This window comes from Camelus ferus, chromosome 2, assembly GCF_009834535.1.
Source record: "Camelus ferus isolate YT-003-E chromosome 2, BCGSAC_Cfer_1.0, whole genome shotgun sequence".
NCBI lineage: Eukaryota > Metazoa > Chordata > Mammalia > Artiodactyla > Camelidae > Camelus > Camelus ferus.
In genome coordinates this window covers 108,511,716-108,528,233 of record NC_045697.1, presented here as the reverse complement: position 1 = coordinate 108,528,233, position 16,518 = coordinate 108,511,716, and the positions used below count along the sequence as shown (strand labels likewise).

The 16,518-nt window shown below is 33.7% G+C and overlaps 1 protein-coding gene across 10 annotated transcripts in view; it reads left to right on the top strand.

The window, feature by feature from the left end:
• The window catches only part of FBXW7 (F-box and WD repeat domain containing 7), a 198,894-nt gene that overhangs the window by 159,471 nt on the left and 22,905 nt on the right, over positions 1-16,518 (top strand). For 9 of the 10 annotated variants that reach the window (XM_032464917.1, XM_032464907.1, XM_032464890.1 and 6 more), the window contains 2 exons: positions 10,784-10,866; positions 13,892-14,033. In XM_032464917.1, coding sequence (XP_032320808.1) covers positions 10,784-10,866; positions 13,892-14,033 — 225 coding nt within the window. Of the gene's footprint in view, positions 1-7,861; positions 8,318-10,783; positions 10,867-13,891; positions 14,034-16,518 lie in introns of those variants that run through there. The other variant, XM_006190082.3, reaches the window with a different exon arrangement.

The following is a 16,518-nucleotide window of genomic DNA, read 5'->3' as shown; positions in this document are numbered from 1 at the left end:
ATCTGGCCCTTGGTTACCTCTCTGACTTCATCCTGTACCAGTCCCTTCCTCTTGGCCAGACTGGCCTGGTTCTTGTTGATCTAGGCTCGACCCTATCATTTTGACTTAAAAATTGTTTCCTGAGTGATACAGTTCAAAATTAGCCACAATTCTCTACTACTCTCTGTTAACTACCTACTTCTTTCACAGTACCCATTTTATTTCTCTCTTACAGCTTAGCATTGTATGAAGTTAGCTTGTTCATTTATTAGTTTACTTATTATGTGTTTTCCCCCACTGCAGAATGTAAGCCATATGCGACTAGAGCGCTCATCTGCACTGTTTGCTTAGAATAGTTGTTAGCATATAGTAAGGAATACTTGTTTATTGACAGCTTAAAAAAAATAAGGAACATCTCTTCTTAAGCCACTTAGCTGACCGCTGTGTACATTTTTATATATTTATGTAGGCTTTTCTCCATGCGTACACATGCACATACACATATGCATATATATTTTGAAAAGGACCCTACTTTGTATCATGTTTGAGCCTCACATGCCTCCTACTTACCAGTAATTCTTCCTGTCGTTCTGCACGTGATGAACAGTTTCTAGGCTTTCAAAATGCTCTATAGTGAAGTCTGTTCCTTAGAAGGAGGCTTTGAGTCTGGAGGCTGGAGGGGCAGGGCATGGGGAGAAGGGGCTGGGAGTAGAACAGGACAAAGTAGTTCATTTTCCAGGCAAGCTGCATTTTGGAATAGCAGAGGTGCTTTTGGCCACGTGTTGGTGAGAGTCAATGAGTCAGTTATCCACCTTTGCTCTGAGTTACATTTTTTATTGTCTTTTCATCAAGTTTTATGGTTAAGTATATGATTTGAATGAATGTTTATTTAAGAAATCTCTTATTTCTGCACCATTCCCCCCTGTATTCAAGAGCACAGTCTGCTTGTATGTATGATTTCTGGTATAAGTGCCCATGGAAACAGAAAGACCCCTTCTTAGTCAGCGTTTGTAACTGAAATAAAAAGTCTACAGTCTTCACACCCACACAGCCAAGTTCTCCTTGTACAGAAAGACACATATTAGCCCTAAAATGGAAGAATGAGTCATGGCAGGAAGTACTTTTGAAGAAACCATTACTAGTAAGTTAAAGACTATTTTAACTGTAGTATTAAATGTTTGAATTAGGAAATAATAATACTAAGTAGGTTATTCCCTAATGAACCTTACTATGACTAGTGGCTGGTAGATGTTTTATAGATGTTGTTAATCCTTCAAGTTAACAATGTGGCCTTTCCACGTATATCTTAGGTCCACAGATGATAATTTCCTTCTATTTCCTCAACATCTACCAAATTTCTGTCTTTTAAACTTAGAAACAAGACTGTATGTTTTGTGAAATCTCAGACTATTTAAATGACTATTCCATTTTTTGACCTCCTAAACTACCCAGGTTGGCACTTAATATCTAGTCAAATATTGTCCTCTATTAGTTTCTTGTCTTGCCAGTTGAATTTTAAGTCTCTTGGGGGTGGAGGTTATTATGATGTTTTTAATTGACTTCAGTAGCATTTTGCAGATATTGGGATATAGTGGGTGATTATTTCTTAATTGATTGATTTCATTTAACCTAAATCTTTCATTTTCTGTGACTTTCTCCCCGGTTACTGTATCTTTGCCTCACATTTCCCACATGTAGCAGAACTGTGGACCCAGATAATCACTCCATGAACTCAATAATTAAGATTTAGTAGTAGTTTGCATATTTAATTGCTATTTGCAAAATGTAACACTTTTTTCCTTCTTCAGTAATGTCTGATTTTTTTTTCTTTTTAAGTTCAACTTGAGCCATCACATATCTAATGGAAATTGGTTAAAAGTAACAAACCTGGGACCGGAGTCTAATGTTCTCAAATAACTATATAACCCTGAGCAAGACACTTAATTCTCTTCTTTGCCTTTCTTACCTGTTAATAACAGTTACTGTTTTATAGGGTGTTTATAGGATATCTGTTATATGCTGGGCATCTCTGTGTCCTCACAATGACTCTGTGGCTTAGGTTCTTTCGTAAGGTAAATGGTATTACCATTACATTTTCACAAAAAAAGAGAAACTGGAACTCATGAAGGGCAAATAACCCCTATGAAGGTTACACGCTAATAATGGCATAGCCGGTGTTTAAACTCAGATTTCTCCAATTCCAAAACTTATGTTCATTCCACAAACAATGGGGAATTAGATTAGATGATTTCCAGGATCCCTTCTATTTCTAAACTCTATGACTTAACTGCTATTAGTGTTTTTTTATTGATTCAGTGGGTGTAACCTTTTTACTTCCTAGCCTGTAGCTCTTTTCTCTAAGCTTTTTGGTCATGACTAATAGCTAAAATAAGAAATTAATTTCAGAATTTTAAACAGTTCTTAAAATGAAAGGTTATTTTAATATTAAGATACAAGATTGGTATGCCATGTCTGTAGAAAATTTTTCTCAAGTCATGTGAATATATTTGAACATCACAAACAACAGCAGTAAATATCAAATTCGATAGAGAAAGAAGAGTGAATATGGTTCTAAACCATACACGGAGAGAAACTGATTTCATTCTTTCTCCATGTCAATTTAAGTCCTTCCTGGCTCATATTTGCTGTTTTATTTTTCTTGAAATTAACTTTTTAAAAATAGTTTTCCATGATATTTTTCTTACTTTACTGAAGGGATTACTACCCAAAAATTTGTAATAAAAATTTGAGAGTAAACTCTTAGATGTGAATTCAAAATGCTTACTGGTAGTTTATTTTGGATTTGAAGCATGAGATATAAAGATTAACTGCTTTCTAGATAAATCAGGATAAACTCCAGAGTAACTTACCAACTTTGTCAAATTACTGCAGATGTTGCCTGTCTGTAAAGAAGTATCGTAAGTAATGTTTTGGTATGTGTGTTAAGTCTCTGACAGCTCCGTAACTACAAATTTCAGAATTGCAAACAACCCGTCTTCATTGTTTTCTCTGTGGCTGTGGTAAATAGAACTCTTAATTTGCATCATTGTGTGAAACTCTGTAGGTGCGTATGTTTGTATATTGGTAGACACATACATTTGTGTGTATGATTAGCAGGTGACTAATTTGGCCCCATCTAAGAGATGAAAAAAACTTTTACTCTTGAATCAACATTGCAGGTTATTTGTGTCAAATCCTCAGGGGTTGCATTTTGTAAAGAAAGTTATAAATATTTTGAACTTAAGGATAAAGAAAAATGTATAAAAGTACCACTCTACAATCATAGTTATTTTTTAAAATGTTGAAACCAGTCTAAGCTATGATATTTTAATTTGCATTTTGCTTTATTGAGGTTAGGGTTCTGTATATTATTATAAGCATCCCTTTCATTTCCCAACAAGTGTGTTTTAAAAAAAGTTGTTAATAGGACAATATTTAATGTTTAGGTATTTTTTAAATGCTGTAGTATTTTAATATTTGTTTACTTGGATGGTAATTTCAATCTAAATCTGACAACTTGTTTCATTATACATAGTCTCAAAAAAATTTTGAACTAATTTCAGTGTAAGTTCTAAGAATCAGATACATTATTTTCTGTCTTAAATTGACCATAAATTCAGTGAAAAAAAAGGTTTTTTGATTATATACTATCCTGACACATAGTAGGTATAAATAAATGCATTATGAGTGCATAAATATGAAAATAGCTTATTGATCAATAATGCCACCTACTTGTTTTAAGGAAAATGTAGGTGCTGGGCATACATACTATTTTAACAGATAATACCTATGATAGAACGGTTTATTAACTTGCCAGTTTTAGTTGTGAATCTTTTAAGAAGAACTTAATGACGGTGGGTTAGTGAGATTTCAGAAAATTTATTTCAACCTTAACATGCTCGGCATTCCTTTCTTTGATGTTGAAATCCCAAACTGTCTCTAATCTAAATTCTGTACTCAGGGCAAGATAGCTAACTGTGTAGGTGGTTTTCCTAGTATAATATCAGTGTAAAGAATGTTGTCATATAGTAATAAAGAAAGTCACTGACATACAGATATAAACACATTCTCCTACTATTATAAAATGGAAGTAGATTTTTAAATGTTGGCAAAGTAATGAAAAGAAACAATAGAATTTATAGTATCAACTAATTATAATACAATAGTTGAGCTTTTTAGTACTAAGTATAATTTAGTACTAGACATACATTTATGCTTTAGAAAAATGATGTTATGTTTGCTACTATTTGCTTATGTGGCCAGTTATTCAAAACTATTAATTATTTGTTATGTATCATTTTTCTACTATGTGAGATGTGAACCTTCAAATGGTAGGGGAGAAAGATGTACAAAAATAAGTACAAGGAGGTGTGATAAGTGCAGTAATAGAAGAATATGTTTGAAATCGAAATACTGAACTCTGAGTCAAGGTGAGGAAAAGTACTCTGTTAACGGTTCCTTCCTCTGTTGACACCATATATAAAGATAGGTACTTCCCTGAAGATAACATGATCAGGTGGAGACTGTTTTACTGTTTGTATTTTCCTCACTATTTATATGTAGGTTAGTTTTTGTTTCTGCCCGTAACCACAGCTTGCCCTTCTGAAAACTTAGTCATCCCAACCAGTTGCTCAGAAAGAGCCATTTCTCTGTACTAGCTCACAGGCTAATCATTCCTCTGTCAGTATTTCCCAGACTCTTACACTCTGGGGCAGCACATCTTCATATCTTTGTGTGGTTTTTTTTATTTTTCGAGCTACTGCTCTCATGCATTCCTCATACACCCAGCTCAGTGGAGTTGTGATGGGATGAGCATTGGGTCTGAATTAGCAGACAGTCTATGGTCCAGGACTTCAATGATAGTCCCTGCCCTTGCTCGTAGATTTTCAGTAAGGCTTATAGCTTGTCAGCAGAAGAAATAATTTTTTATAGAATGGGAAATTTATTGTTTAGCTGATATTACATGAAGATTTACTTTATTGTAGTGAAAATATATTAAATACATTGAGATATTAATTCTAAAAATTGATGACAAACACAAGTATTTTTTTTTTTTAGCTATGATGGTTAACTCTCTAGCCTTTTCAGTGAACTTACTAGTTAACATTGCAGCCTAAAGCATAAAATACTTTTGTTTTTGTTACATTTATTTAACAGATTTTGGACTGATTTCAATTTTACAGTATTTCTGTCTACCACAGGGATAAGACAGACATAGATTCACATATAAAGTCTTTATCAGTAATATTACTAAAAACCTTAAATCTCTGTATAAAGTTTTAAACATCTGTATTTTAGCCAAGACTCCCAGAAATAGGAATGTGAGAAATCATTTGCTTTGTTCATATATAGGATTATGATGAAAGTAGTCTAATAGATCACAGTTTTCATTACTGGTACTTCAAAGAATATTACAAATCATTCATTTTTATTCTATTAATTTGAAGTCTAGTTAGAGATTTGGTTGACTAGCTTTGCTTGACAAATTCTTCACAGTTCAAATTAACATTGTAAACAAGATGTTAAGGAGAATTGTTTAAATACTTGGGAAAATAAAGTCTTCATGAGTACTTATAAACATATACATTCTCACTTAAAGGATAAACAAACTAATAAAAATCATTACCAAGTGGGAACCATGGTAGATAGGTGGTTGGGGGTGTTGGAAAGTCTTCTCAGTGTTTAGTTTTTGTGTATCATTTTGATTTTTGAGCCATGTAGATATTTTGCCTACTCAAAGATAAAATATGAATATACATACCTACATATAAACATACATTTGTGACAATCATGTTTTCCTGTGGCTTCCTAGCCATGCATAGGAGCCGTGTCACCAGAAGAGCATTCTTTGAATACACAAAGTTAAGATAGTTTCTTCTTTAAACATCCTAGATTTTGAGACAGTGCTCGTGGTTTATTAAAATTGGCCTGTGTCCTCAACTGAGTAGAATTAATTTGGAAAGGTTAGTTCAGCCAGAGATAGGACATGGTTTCAGCTGAAGTCAAGGTGTTTACTGTTCTATGACTGCTAGGTGGGCAGTCTCTTTGTCCTCCAACAGGCCTTACAGGAAATTTCAGGTGTTCATTTTACAATTAATTTCTTCAGATAGCCCACAACTGAGTTGGATTTTTTTTGCTAAGAGTAAGAGATCTTTTTAAAAGGAACTTTCCTTTGAAGTAAGCTAATTGTTTATGTAGAAAACTAATTTTTTTTAATCAACCAAAGTCCATAGTTTACATTAAGGTTCACTCTTGATGTTGTACATTCTGTGGATTTTGACAAATGCATAATGATATGTAGCCACCACTATAGTATCATACAGAATAATTTCATTGCCCTAAAAATCCCTTGTGCTCCATCTTTTCATTCCTCCCTCCTTCCCTCTCCCCAAACCCCTTAGAAACCATGATCTTTTTATTGTTCCTGTAGCTGTGCCTTTTCCAGAATGTCATTTGGTTGAAATCATACAGTTTGTAGCCTTTTCAGACTAGCTTCTTTCATTTAGTAATATGTCTTTTAAGTTAGAAAACTAAGTAACTTTTTGCTGGTACCTGTACATACTGTTTCTGAGGGTAAGGATTAATTTAAGAGCCAGGTAGGAGAATTTTTAAAAAGATAATAGACTGTAGAATATAATTTCCAGAAGACCCAAGATGTACCTTTTCATAAAATTTTAGATTATCTTATTTTGCTTATGTTTTAAGTTAAAAGACATTGTGCTGACTTAATGTCTTAATTAAAAAGGTAAACATTTATTTTTAAAATTATGATACTGCTTTATACAGTGTTTAGGATCATTTCCCTAACAAAAGTCAGAGAATATTAAAATGTAATAAGTCTAAATAGTATTGCTTTTTTTCCTGAAGAAACTTTCTTAGTACTTAAATAACTATAGGCACATAGTTTACTTGTGATAAAGAATGTTAATGGGGAGGGTGGGAGTTAATTAACTAGACCCTTAATAATGGGCCTTTCTAGTCCAAAGAATCTTATAATTGCCTCTGAAGCTAGTTCTGTAGCAAGCAAGTTGCAAGGTGAAGTACCTAGATTTGTGTAGTAGTCATTCTAAGAAAAAGGTTGCCTTCAGGCCAACTTTGGAGCCTTTATTATTATATAAAATACCTTTTTAATGATAAGCAGTACACATTGTGAAAATAATTTTGGAAGTAGAAGTCCAGTGCCTCTTGTTTACCTAAGATTAAATTAACAAATAATTGTAAGACTCTCCAATGAGCAGTTTTTGGAGAAATAGAACCTTTCAGCCAAACTTTCTATACTCAGTGTTGGTTTGTTAATCATAAAAAGATATTCTCTTGATTAGTAAGGATTGATGAAGTGTGTGGTAATTTTCTTGAAAATTACATTTTAAACGAATGGAATGGAAAAGCATAGGGAATATTTACATTAAATCTTAATATAAGAAATGTACAGGTTGAAATATAACTTATTACATAATTTCTGCAAATGCTGTATGCTCCAAACTGGTTTACTTTCTTGTAAATCGCCCCAAAGAATATTGAATTTCTCCCTTTGGAATTGCCCGTTTTGTACCATCCAAGCTACTTGAAAAATCTGATCAGTCTGTGCCAGGACTGCAGTAGGGTAACAGGGGAAATAGACTGCTTTGCTTCTGTTGGGAGGACCATATGAAAATATATTCCATTTTCAAAATGCTTCTGAAAGGACTTACTTGTGGAAATGACGCTGGCCATGAAAGTCTTCAAAAATGCAGGTTTTACAAAATGCAAAAATAACCTCCTGAAAGTTTGAAAGGGGAGAGAGGGGGCTGTCGTGTGGGGGCGGTCTCATTTGCTGCCCACATCCTCCCTCTGTTCAGCGCCTTGTGTGCTTAAGGGCTCCCTGGAGCGGATCACCATATAATTGATGTGCAGTCTGCATTGCTGAATCCTGGACTGCACCATTCTGTGTTCAAGGGAAGATGTAATCTGATCCCTCTGCTGCTGAGGGAGGAATCTGTTCAGTCAAGGCTTTGACAGGGCACAGTCTCCTCCAATAATCTTCTCCGCTCTCTCTCATTATTCCCTCGAGTTCTCCTCAGTCAGGCTGCATGCATGTATGTGCGTCCCGAGAAGCGGCTTGATACTGAGCTGCATTTGCCTTTGCTGTGGAGTTTTGTTGCCGGTTCTGCTCCCTAATCTTCCTTTTCTGACGTGCCTGAGCATGTCCACATTAGAATCTGTGACATACCTACCTGAAAAAGGTTTATATTGTCAGAGACTGCCAAGCAGCCGGACACACGGGGGCACAGAATCACTGAAGGGGAAAAATCCAGAAAATATGGGTTTCTACGGCACACTAAAAATGATTTTTTACAAAGTAAGTAATCTGTTTTCTTCCTGTATTGTATGATTGTGTGTGTGTGTGTGTGTGTGTGTGTGTGTGTGTGTGTGTGTATGCCTGCCTGAGAAGGAAAATCTGTATCATCAGAGATGGCTGCAGTATCCTCTAATTTTGGTGGGTGGCTGGATGTCTGGTATTCTGTTTTAGATCGTGAATGTGAGGAAATAATGGAAAAGACAACGTGAGCTGTAAGAAGCTTTACATTGAAAATAAAATGTACATTTTAATCTGAGAATTTTTCTCTAAAAATATATTCAGACTTCAGAAACGTGGCTCCGTTAAATGCTGACCTGGAAATACTCTACCCTTAGTTAGCTTTTAGTGAACCTTTGCCTTTTATTTTTCTGTACCTTATATATATGTTTTTCTTTTTTTCTTTCGTAGACTCTTTTAAAGCGTACAGTCACTAGAATATTGGGGATTTATATTTAAAGAGATTATATTTACTTTCTGCACCCCTTAAAAATTGCCAGAATTAATTTTTGTTTCTAAAGTCAGTATTTGCAGTAAACAATGTAATATTTAAAAGATTTACATAGTCATACAGAAAGTGCTTTATTTTATAAAATATTCTAAAGATAAAAATCCTTTCTCGGTGGTTCCCTTGATATGTATTTTGGGCATTTTTATATGCTGAAGGATTTCTAAGATGGAAATAAAGTTTGCTTTTAGTGGCAAATGGCATTTGCACCAATGTATTTACAAGCTATCCAGAGAAGTTCTGAAAGCCGGTATTACAAACTTAATTGCAATGAATATCAAAGTTTCTTATAATAGTTTTGAAAATGAGAATCTGTGGAAGTTATAAAAAATAGATTTTTAGGGTAATGTATACTGACCGACCTTCCTGATGGATACCTTTCTGTGGATGTACATGTGTGCCTATAATTTATACACATTCAAGCACGTGGTTACCTATGTATTAAAGTATTTATTTTTGCTTTTTAATAAAATTATTTGGAGAAAGAAAATAAGGGATTTTGAGAGGAATCACTTTAAAATAATGTAATGAGTACAGAAACTTCTGAAGGGTTGAAATAAGACTAGTTCCATCTCTTTCAGTAGGTACTTCATGAGCCAAGGTATTAATTGTGGAGGAGCTTGTCCTACCCTCACCTCTTGCCTCTAACGTTGGAAGATAATCCCTGTGTTTTAGAAGACTTTCTTCATGATGATAAAAGCACAGTCTTTATTATCCAGAATGTGGTTCAAAAAGATTTTTAGAGTCGGGTTGGTTCTCTTTAGTATTTACAGTGTAGCATGCTAGTTATGATGTTCCATGTGAGGCAGTAGGTAAGAAAATAAGGCTGCTGCAAAGCTAGGGTTTTCACCTTTTTATAAAAATGAGGAGAACTGTCTATCACCCTGGGATTCCCTCCCCTCCGCCCCACCACTGCTGTCATTTTCAGTGATACAGTAATTAACTAGCAGATACAAACCTGAGAGGGGATGCTGAGATAGAAAAAGTTGAATCTTACCAGATCTGATTTTATAGTTTTGTAACATACATGTAGTTGGATGACCTCTATTAACCAATAGTGAAATATAAAGAATAAATATTTTAATATTGAAGATGACAAAATACAATTCTGAATATATTTATATATTACATATCTATGCAGCATAATGAAATACTTTAAAACTACAGATATTAGGTATACCTTACAAAGATGCATAACTCATTCTTTTTCTATCTTTTTTTGTTGTTGCTTTTCAAGTTAGAATATTTTGTCTTAAGTTAGTATCTGTCAGTAGAACTATATTCTGTCTAAAATCAGTTGATGACTTTTTTTCTACCTTTATTGTATCATCTCCACATTTCCCTCTTATTATGGATTTACTTTTTTTTAACTTTCCTCATTGCCCATATTCATTGCTTTATGCCTTATCATAATTACTTCTCAAGAGCATTTTGTTTACATTGTTCTTTTTACCCTTATATAATAATGTGTTTTAAGTTGCTTCCATTCTGATTTTGAAATTTTTAATTTGTTGTTTCTTTTATCCTTCTTAAAATATGTTTTTAAAGGAAAATGAAAATCACTAAGGCACGTTAAATATGGTTCTCTTCTGCGTAGGTTAACATGACATGTTTCCCTATGTTGGTTCGTAAACTAGAAAGAAAATGGGGAAGGTACATTACTCTCAAAGAATGTATATGATGTCTGTCAACTTTTAAATCACCTATACGCTGTTCTTCTGGACCAAATGTTGGGACTGGGGGTGGATTCACCTTTATAGTCTTATAAAGAGTAAAACAAAGTAAAACTAATAGAAGAAACTATGAAACATTTATTTTCTATATGAATTAACTATGCCTAATTAACATTAGAGGCATATAAAAATTTAAGAATTTTTTCAGTATTACTGATGCTAATGCTAAAATTTGATAGTTGGACAGGTGATTCTTTTTAAATATATCTCATTTGTTTTACCTTATAGATGAAAAGAAAGTTGGACCATGGTTCTGAGGTCCGCTCTTTTTCTTTGGGAAAGAAACCATGCAAAGTCTCAGAATATACAAGGTAATACTAAGTATAATGATTGATTCTCTCATGATTCTCATGTCTCTTAAAAGAGTTGATGATTCTAAAAGCCTTTCTTTCAGTTTATTCTCATAGAGTTATAATGTCACTAGTACTGTTGACTGCTTAACACATTTTGCGATCACTGAAAATTGGGAAACATTATCAACCTAAATAGAGAAGAATGACTACCACCATGGCTTTATATTTTGTTGCTGATACATCGAAGTAAGACATAGGCAGAAGTCCTCCTATCAGCAAAATTTTTAAATCCCAATTTTTAAGGAATTCTAAAAAGTAAATCCTAAAATATGCATATGAGCAAATGTATCTTGTTACTATAGCAACAGCTATTCTAGGATGGAGAGTTATATTTGCAAAACTGAAGACACATTTATTAACAGTGAAATAGACCCCACGATTACTAACTAAATCTTATTTCATGAAATTGCTGTGTTAGAAACCCCCTTTTATTTGCTTGGTAAGTCTTATGTTTTTAGCACATACATTTCTACACCAGTAGAATAGTTTCCATAACAACTAACTACAATTGTAGTCTTGTTTCCTGCACCATTCCATCATTTTTGGATTTTGCATCAGTATAAAACTTTTCCCACTCTCACGCTAATTAGGCTAACTTAAGCACAATATCTGTTACCCAGCCAATTAAAAATGGCTTTGTATGTCATTTGGAATGTGGTATTTTAAAATTTAAATGACAAAAGCATCTTAAGGGCTTTTGGGGGGGGTCTTTTTACATAATTGTCACTTCTTCAGATGACCGATTGAAAGTTAGATATAGAAGCCATAAGAACTTCATCATGGTGATATTTCTCTTTTTCCCCTGAATATTTTGCTGTAGAGTTATTTTTATTCTGTAAGATGCAGTAAAATTAACGTTGCTCAGACATACGTTTTTGCGATTGAACATTGCTACGGATTGCATCTCTTTTTTCCAGGGAAACAGTGTATGTATTTTTAGTTCATTCAGTTGTGGAAAATATTTCTTTCAGATGCTCTTTTGTGACCTTCAGAAATCATAATAATTAGAATAGTTTTATATACAAAAAGTTCAGAAATGATACAGAAGAGAAAAATAAAGCTATGTCGGTTATGCAGGAAATGTTTTTTGTGTGATTTACCCATGTTAACTGCCCCCCTCCCTCTTACTTACCCTTTGCTTTTTAACAATGTCACTGTGTTTTGGCACTGCCACCAGAGGGTGTAGAATGAGAGAAAGACAAGTGAAACTACTCACTTCATTTTTGCTTTTTTCTTCTAGTCTTGATAAACTATTTCTTGGATGAGAAAGTTGAGTTTAATGTTTAAAATGAAATTTTTTTTACTGTATAGATTTCAGTCAGTCATATAAATTTGGTCTTCTATTGATGCAGCTAGTACCCGGGCAAAAGTCTTAAATGGTTCAGTTGTTCTTAAGGTAGTTTATTAATGAAAAATGAATTTTTAAAGCAGAACACATTTTAGTAAAATTTGTCTTTAGTTGCTCACTTTTTATATTGAGAAAGCACCTGCAAAAGTGAAACTTTTATTTTTAGCTTTTTAAAATACAATTTTCTTAAAGCAAACCAAACAGCATATTGATTTCCATGTCTTTTTAGACACTTTGTCAGTATATATTTGATATTTTTCAGTTTTGTTGAAAGATTTTCTAATAATAAGATGAAACCATGACTTTTTCATCATTTTTATTAGAAAATGTAAGTTATAATCACATTTCATTTTAGAGAAGAAAATAGAGCTTACTTTTGAAATTTGATAGAAGAAAAAATAGATTTAATTGTTGAATGTTACAGACCATCTTAGATGTATAATGTTGAAAGATTTAAAGGTGGTAGATAGGAAGATTTTTCTGTAAAATTTGGTGACTGAGATGCATTTTCTAGCAAAATAATGAGAAACGCTGGATAGAAAAGAATTGGAGTTGTTTCATTAGTAATTTTTCAGAGCTTGATAGTCAACTGTTAGGATACAGTTTATATGTTCTCTGGATTTAAAGCACTTTATTATCATAGCTCAATAAACTGAAAATTATTTTACAAATGTGATTTTGTTAACTGAATCTTCCTGCTCCTTTTCCCCCACGTAACTAAAATAGAGATGTTCATTATTTACCTTGAGTTTAAATAATTAAATTAGGCATTGAGATTAGAAAGTAGAACGTTTAATATATTAATAACATAGTTCTAACTACTTTTTCTGCTATTAGTCATTTTTAGGAGAGTTGGACAATTTTAAAGATAGATCATCTCTTACTAGTGGCAAAATTAATTGAATTTCAGGTTTATGGTTTTTTTTTTTAACTGTCTCAAAGTTTAAATTATTGGATAAAAGTATTTGATGATCTCATTTAATTTTGCATATAATATAATAAGTTCTCACTACTTACCTGTTTGAGTAAATACATTTCTAATCAAAGCTTTTTCCTGTCAAATATTATCAAGTATTATCTATACTAGCTTTAAAATAACAATAGAAAATTGGAAAGAAATACACAAATACTACAAATTATTTAGAAGCATCTGAGGCAACTTAATGACTGATAAGACTGGTGAAATGTCTAAAACATTTGACCATACTACTTCTACATATTAATTTTTTTAAAACATTAATAATCTCACACTCCTTTTCGTAGAAAAAATTAAAACTTTTGTTTAATTGTGTCACTGGAGACCAGTCATAAGAGAAGTAAAATCTAAATCTTCTAAGGAAATGTTTTAACATCATTTGTATGTTATCAACAACTTTCAGTTTGCCATAGAGATTTTGTCATTTGGTTGCAGTTAGCTTTGCTCGGATAAAAACAGGTGGTTATGTAGGAGGGAGGAAAGTTGCTCTAAGAATAGCAGATTAGGTTTTGTGTGTCCTTGCTCTCTGGGAATAAGCAAATGAAAATAATAATTTGATTGATGTTTGAGATATGCTATATCATCCCATTCTTATTGTATTAGAGCCCATTATTCTTAATAAATATCTATGTTTGCTTCTACTCTTGTATTTTCTGTAGTACCACTGGGCTTGTACCATGTTCAGCAACACCAACAACTTTTGGAGACCTGAGAGCAGCCAATGGCCAAGGACAACAACGACGCCGAATTACGTCTGTCCAACCACCCACAGGCCTCCAGGAATGGCTGAAAATGTTTCAGGTGACATGTCTAAACACAGTACTTGAAATGTTCACTTAATTGCTGCAAAAAATAAAGGATTATTCAGCCATGAAAAGGAGCTATTATGTGCTACACATGGATGAACCTCGAAAACATTATGCTAAGTGAAAGAAGCCAGACACAAAAAGCCACATAATGTATGATTATGTGAAATACCCGGAACAGGCAAATCCATAGAGACAGGAAGCAGATAAGTGATTGCTAGATGATGCTGGGAGGGCTGTTTGGGACTAACTGCCTGTAGGTGCGGGGTTTCTTTTAGGAGTGATGTTAGTGTTTTGGAGTTGGATAGTGGCGATGGTTGCACAGCAAGATGGGTGTGCTGGGAACTGTTGAACATTTAAACGGTGGATTTTATGTTATGTGAAGTATGTCTCAATAAAAAATGCTGTTAAAAATAAGGGAACACACTTTAATTTTTAGGTGTATTAATCAAGAGGGTCCAGTGCTTGTTTTGTGTAAGTGTGCATTTGCATTTTTTATTGCTTTTTAGATAATAAGACCTTTCTTCTTTTCCTCCTATGTGTTTGGGTTTCTGGGATTCCTGAATGTACTTGTTTCCTAAACTGCATTGTTTGGAAGTTAAGCATTTAGTAGTAGCTAAATTCTTTAGTAGTAAGAATTACACTAGTCACTCGTGGTAACTTATCCATCACTATTACCCTCGTAGCCTCTAAGAGTTGATTGCAGCTTCTTTTCATCTGTGCTGTGCTTGGGTGTGGCTTATTGTGCTCAAATTCTGATGACTGTATTTTACTAGCATTTAAATTTTTGAAAGTTTACCGGGAAGATTGGCTACAACCAAACCTTGACTCTTACAAATTTCTTAACTCATGATAGTGACATTTAATTGATTTATCACTTCTTCTAGTGAGATAATGCATAGAAATCAAGTATTTAGCAAATAGTTGTCATGGGTTAAACATTTGGTTACTTATTCCTTGTAAAAAGTAAATAATATAAATTACGTTAAGTGAAGGTATCTCTGATACTAGCCACCGTACTAATGTAAAATGAATATATTTCTTTACCTCTGGCTGCTCCATTGGTAGTATTTTATGAATACATAGGGAATAATGGTTGAAGAAGATACTTTATTGATTTTATTTGATATTTCAGATTTTTAAGGTGTCCATTCGTCTAAATCTCAATATTTTAAATACCTGGGCAAAAACTGAATGTCCCAATTTTTTTCTTCTGTGGCTGGAAAACTCACTTGGAGCAATCTTTCTTTAAAATGGATTTTTAAAATTGTTTTCTACCCTTCAGGTGACTTCAGAGAAACTAGGATAACCTTTTTTGAGAGGAGTTGGTAATTGAGAGATCAGAGCAGTGGTTCCTGGTAGGGGGTAAATTTTCCCTTGGCTGAAACATTTTTATTTGTTACAGCTGAGGGGGTGGGGGCCAGACACTGCTGGCATCTGATGAGAAGAGCCGATGTGAAGAACAGCCTCCCACAACACAGAGCTATCCAGCCCAAAATATCAGTTGTGCTCAGACTGAGAATCTATACCGTACAAGCCTGGAAGCTGTACTTTACTGTTAATTATAATGTCATGAACCACTACAGTTAAAAAGAGTTTTTTGTTTTGTTTTCATAGTCATTTGTTAATTATACTTACCTTTCCTTAAGGATTATTCCCCTTCCTCACCCTAGTTCTTTTATCGCAGGTTCATGATTTTTTTTTCATTTTAATTTTTTCCTGTGTATGCCCTCAGAATTCTAAGTTTTGTGTCACATCTAAGAGATGTATCCCATCAATAAGAGGTGAAAAAAGAACTCAGACATTTACAGTCTTAAAAAATGCTTTAAAGAGTTTTTACCATCTCTGATTCAGCCAAGAAGATGGGAGTATGGGTGTGTGTTGTCATGTTTACACACGCATACAGTGTGAGCAACACAGCACTTGGGAGTGTGCAGAGGCCACTTTCATATCATTTTTATAGGCAAGTACCTGCATGATGGAAAATTACACTATCAGTAGTAGTCTTACCATCATTGTAGACAGCCTCCAAAATGTTTATGTTATATGAAATGTTTTGCTTCTTATTGGAAGGTAGTCTAGAGTGAGATTTATTTAGTATGTGATATGGGTCTATTTTTTCCAATGTTTTAGAGTTCCAGAATATTCTTTGCTAGTCATTTAAGTTCTTTACCCATTTTAGGAGAACTCTTACAAATACTGATCTATAGTGGGGGGCATTTGTGCTTTATTTTGCCATGAGGGTGTTTTAGCGGGTCCTGTGTACAGTGTTTGCTTGTTTAGCTCATTCACACTTCCCTTAATGAAATGTCCTCATGATATACATACTGTGTATCATCAGTCTCATGTACCGTAGATTACTAGATGCATCCTAACTTCAGAATGTAAATTGTAAAAAAAAAAAAAAGTGTGTCTTAGAATTAATGAGATTCAGTAAACTAAAGAATATTAGGCTAGCTTTTGTCCTGCAGAAAGGCCCA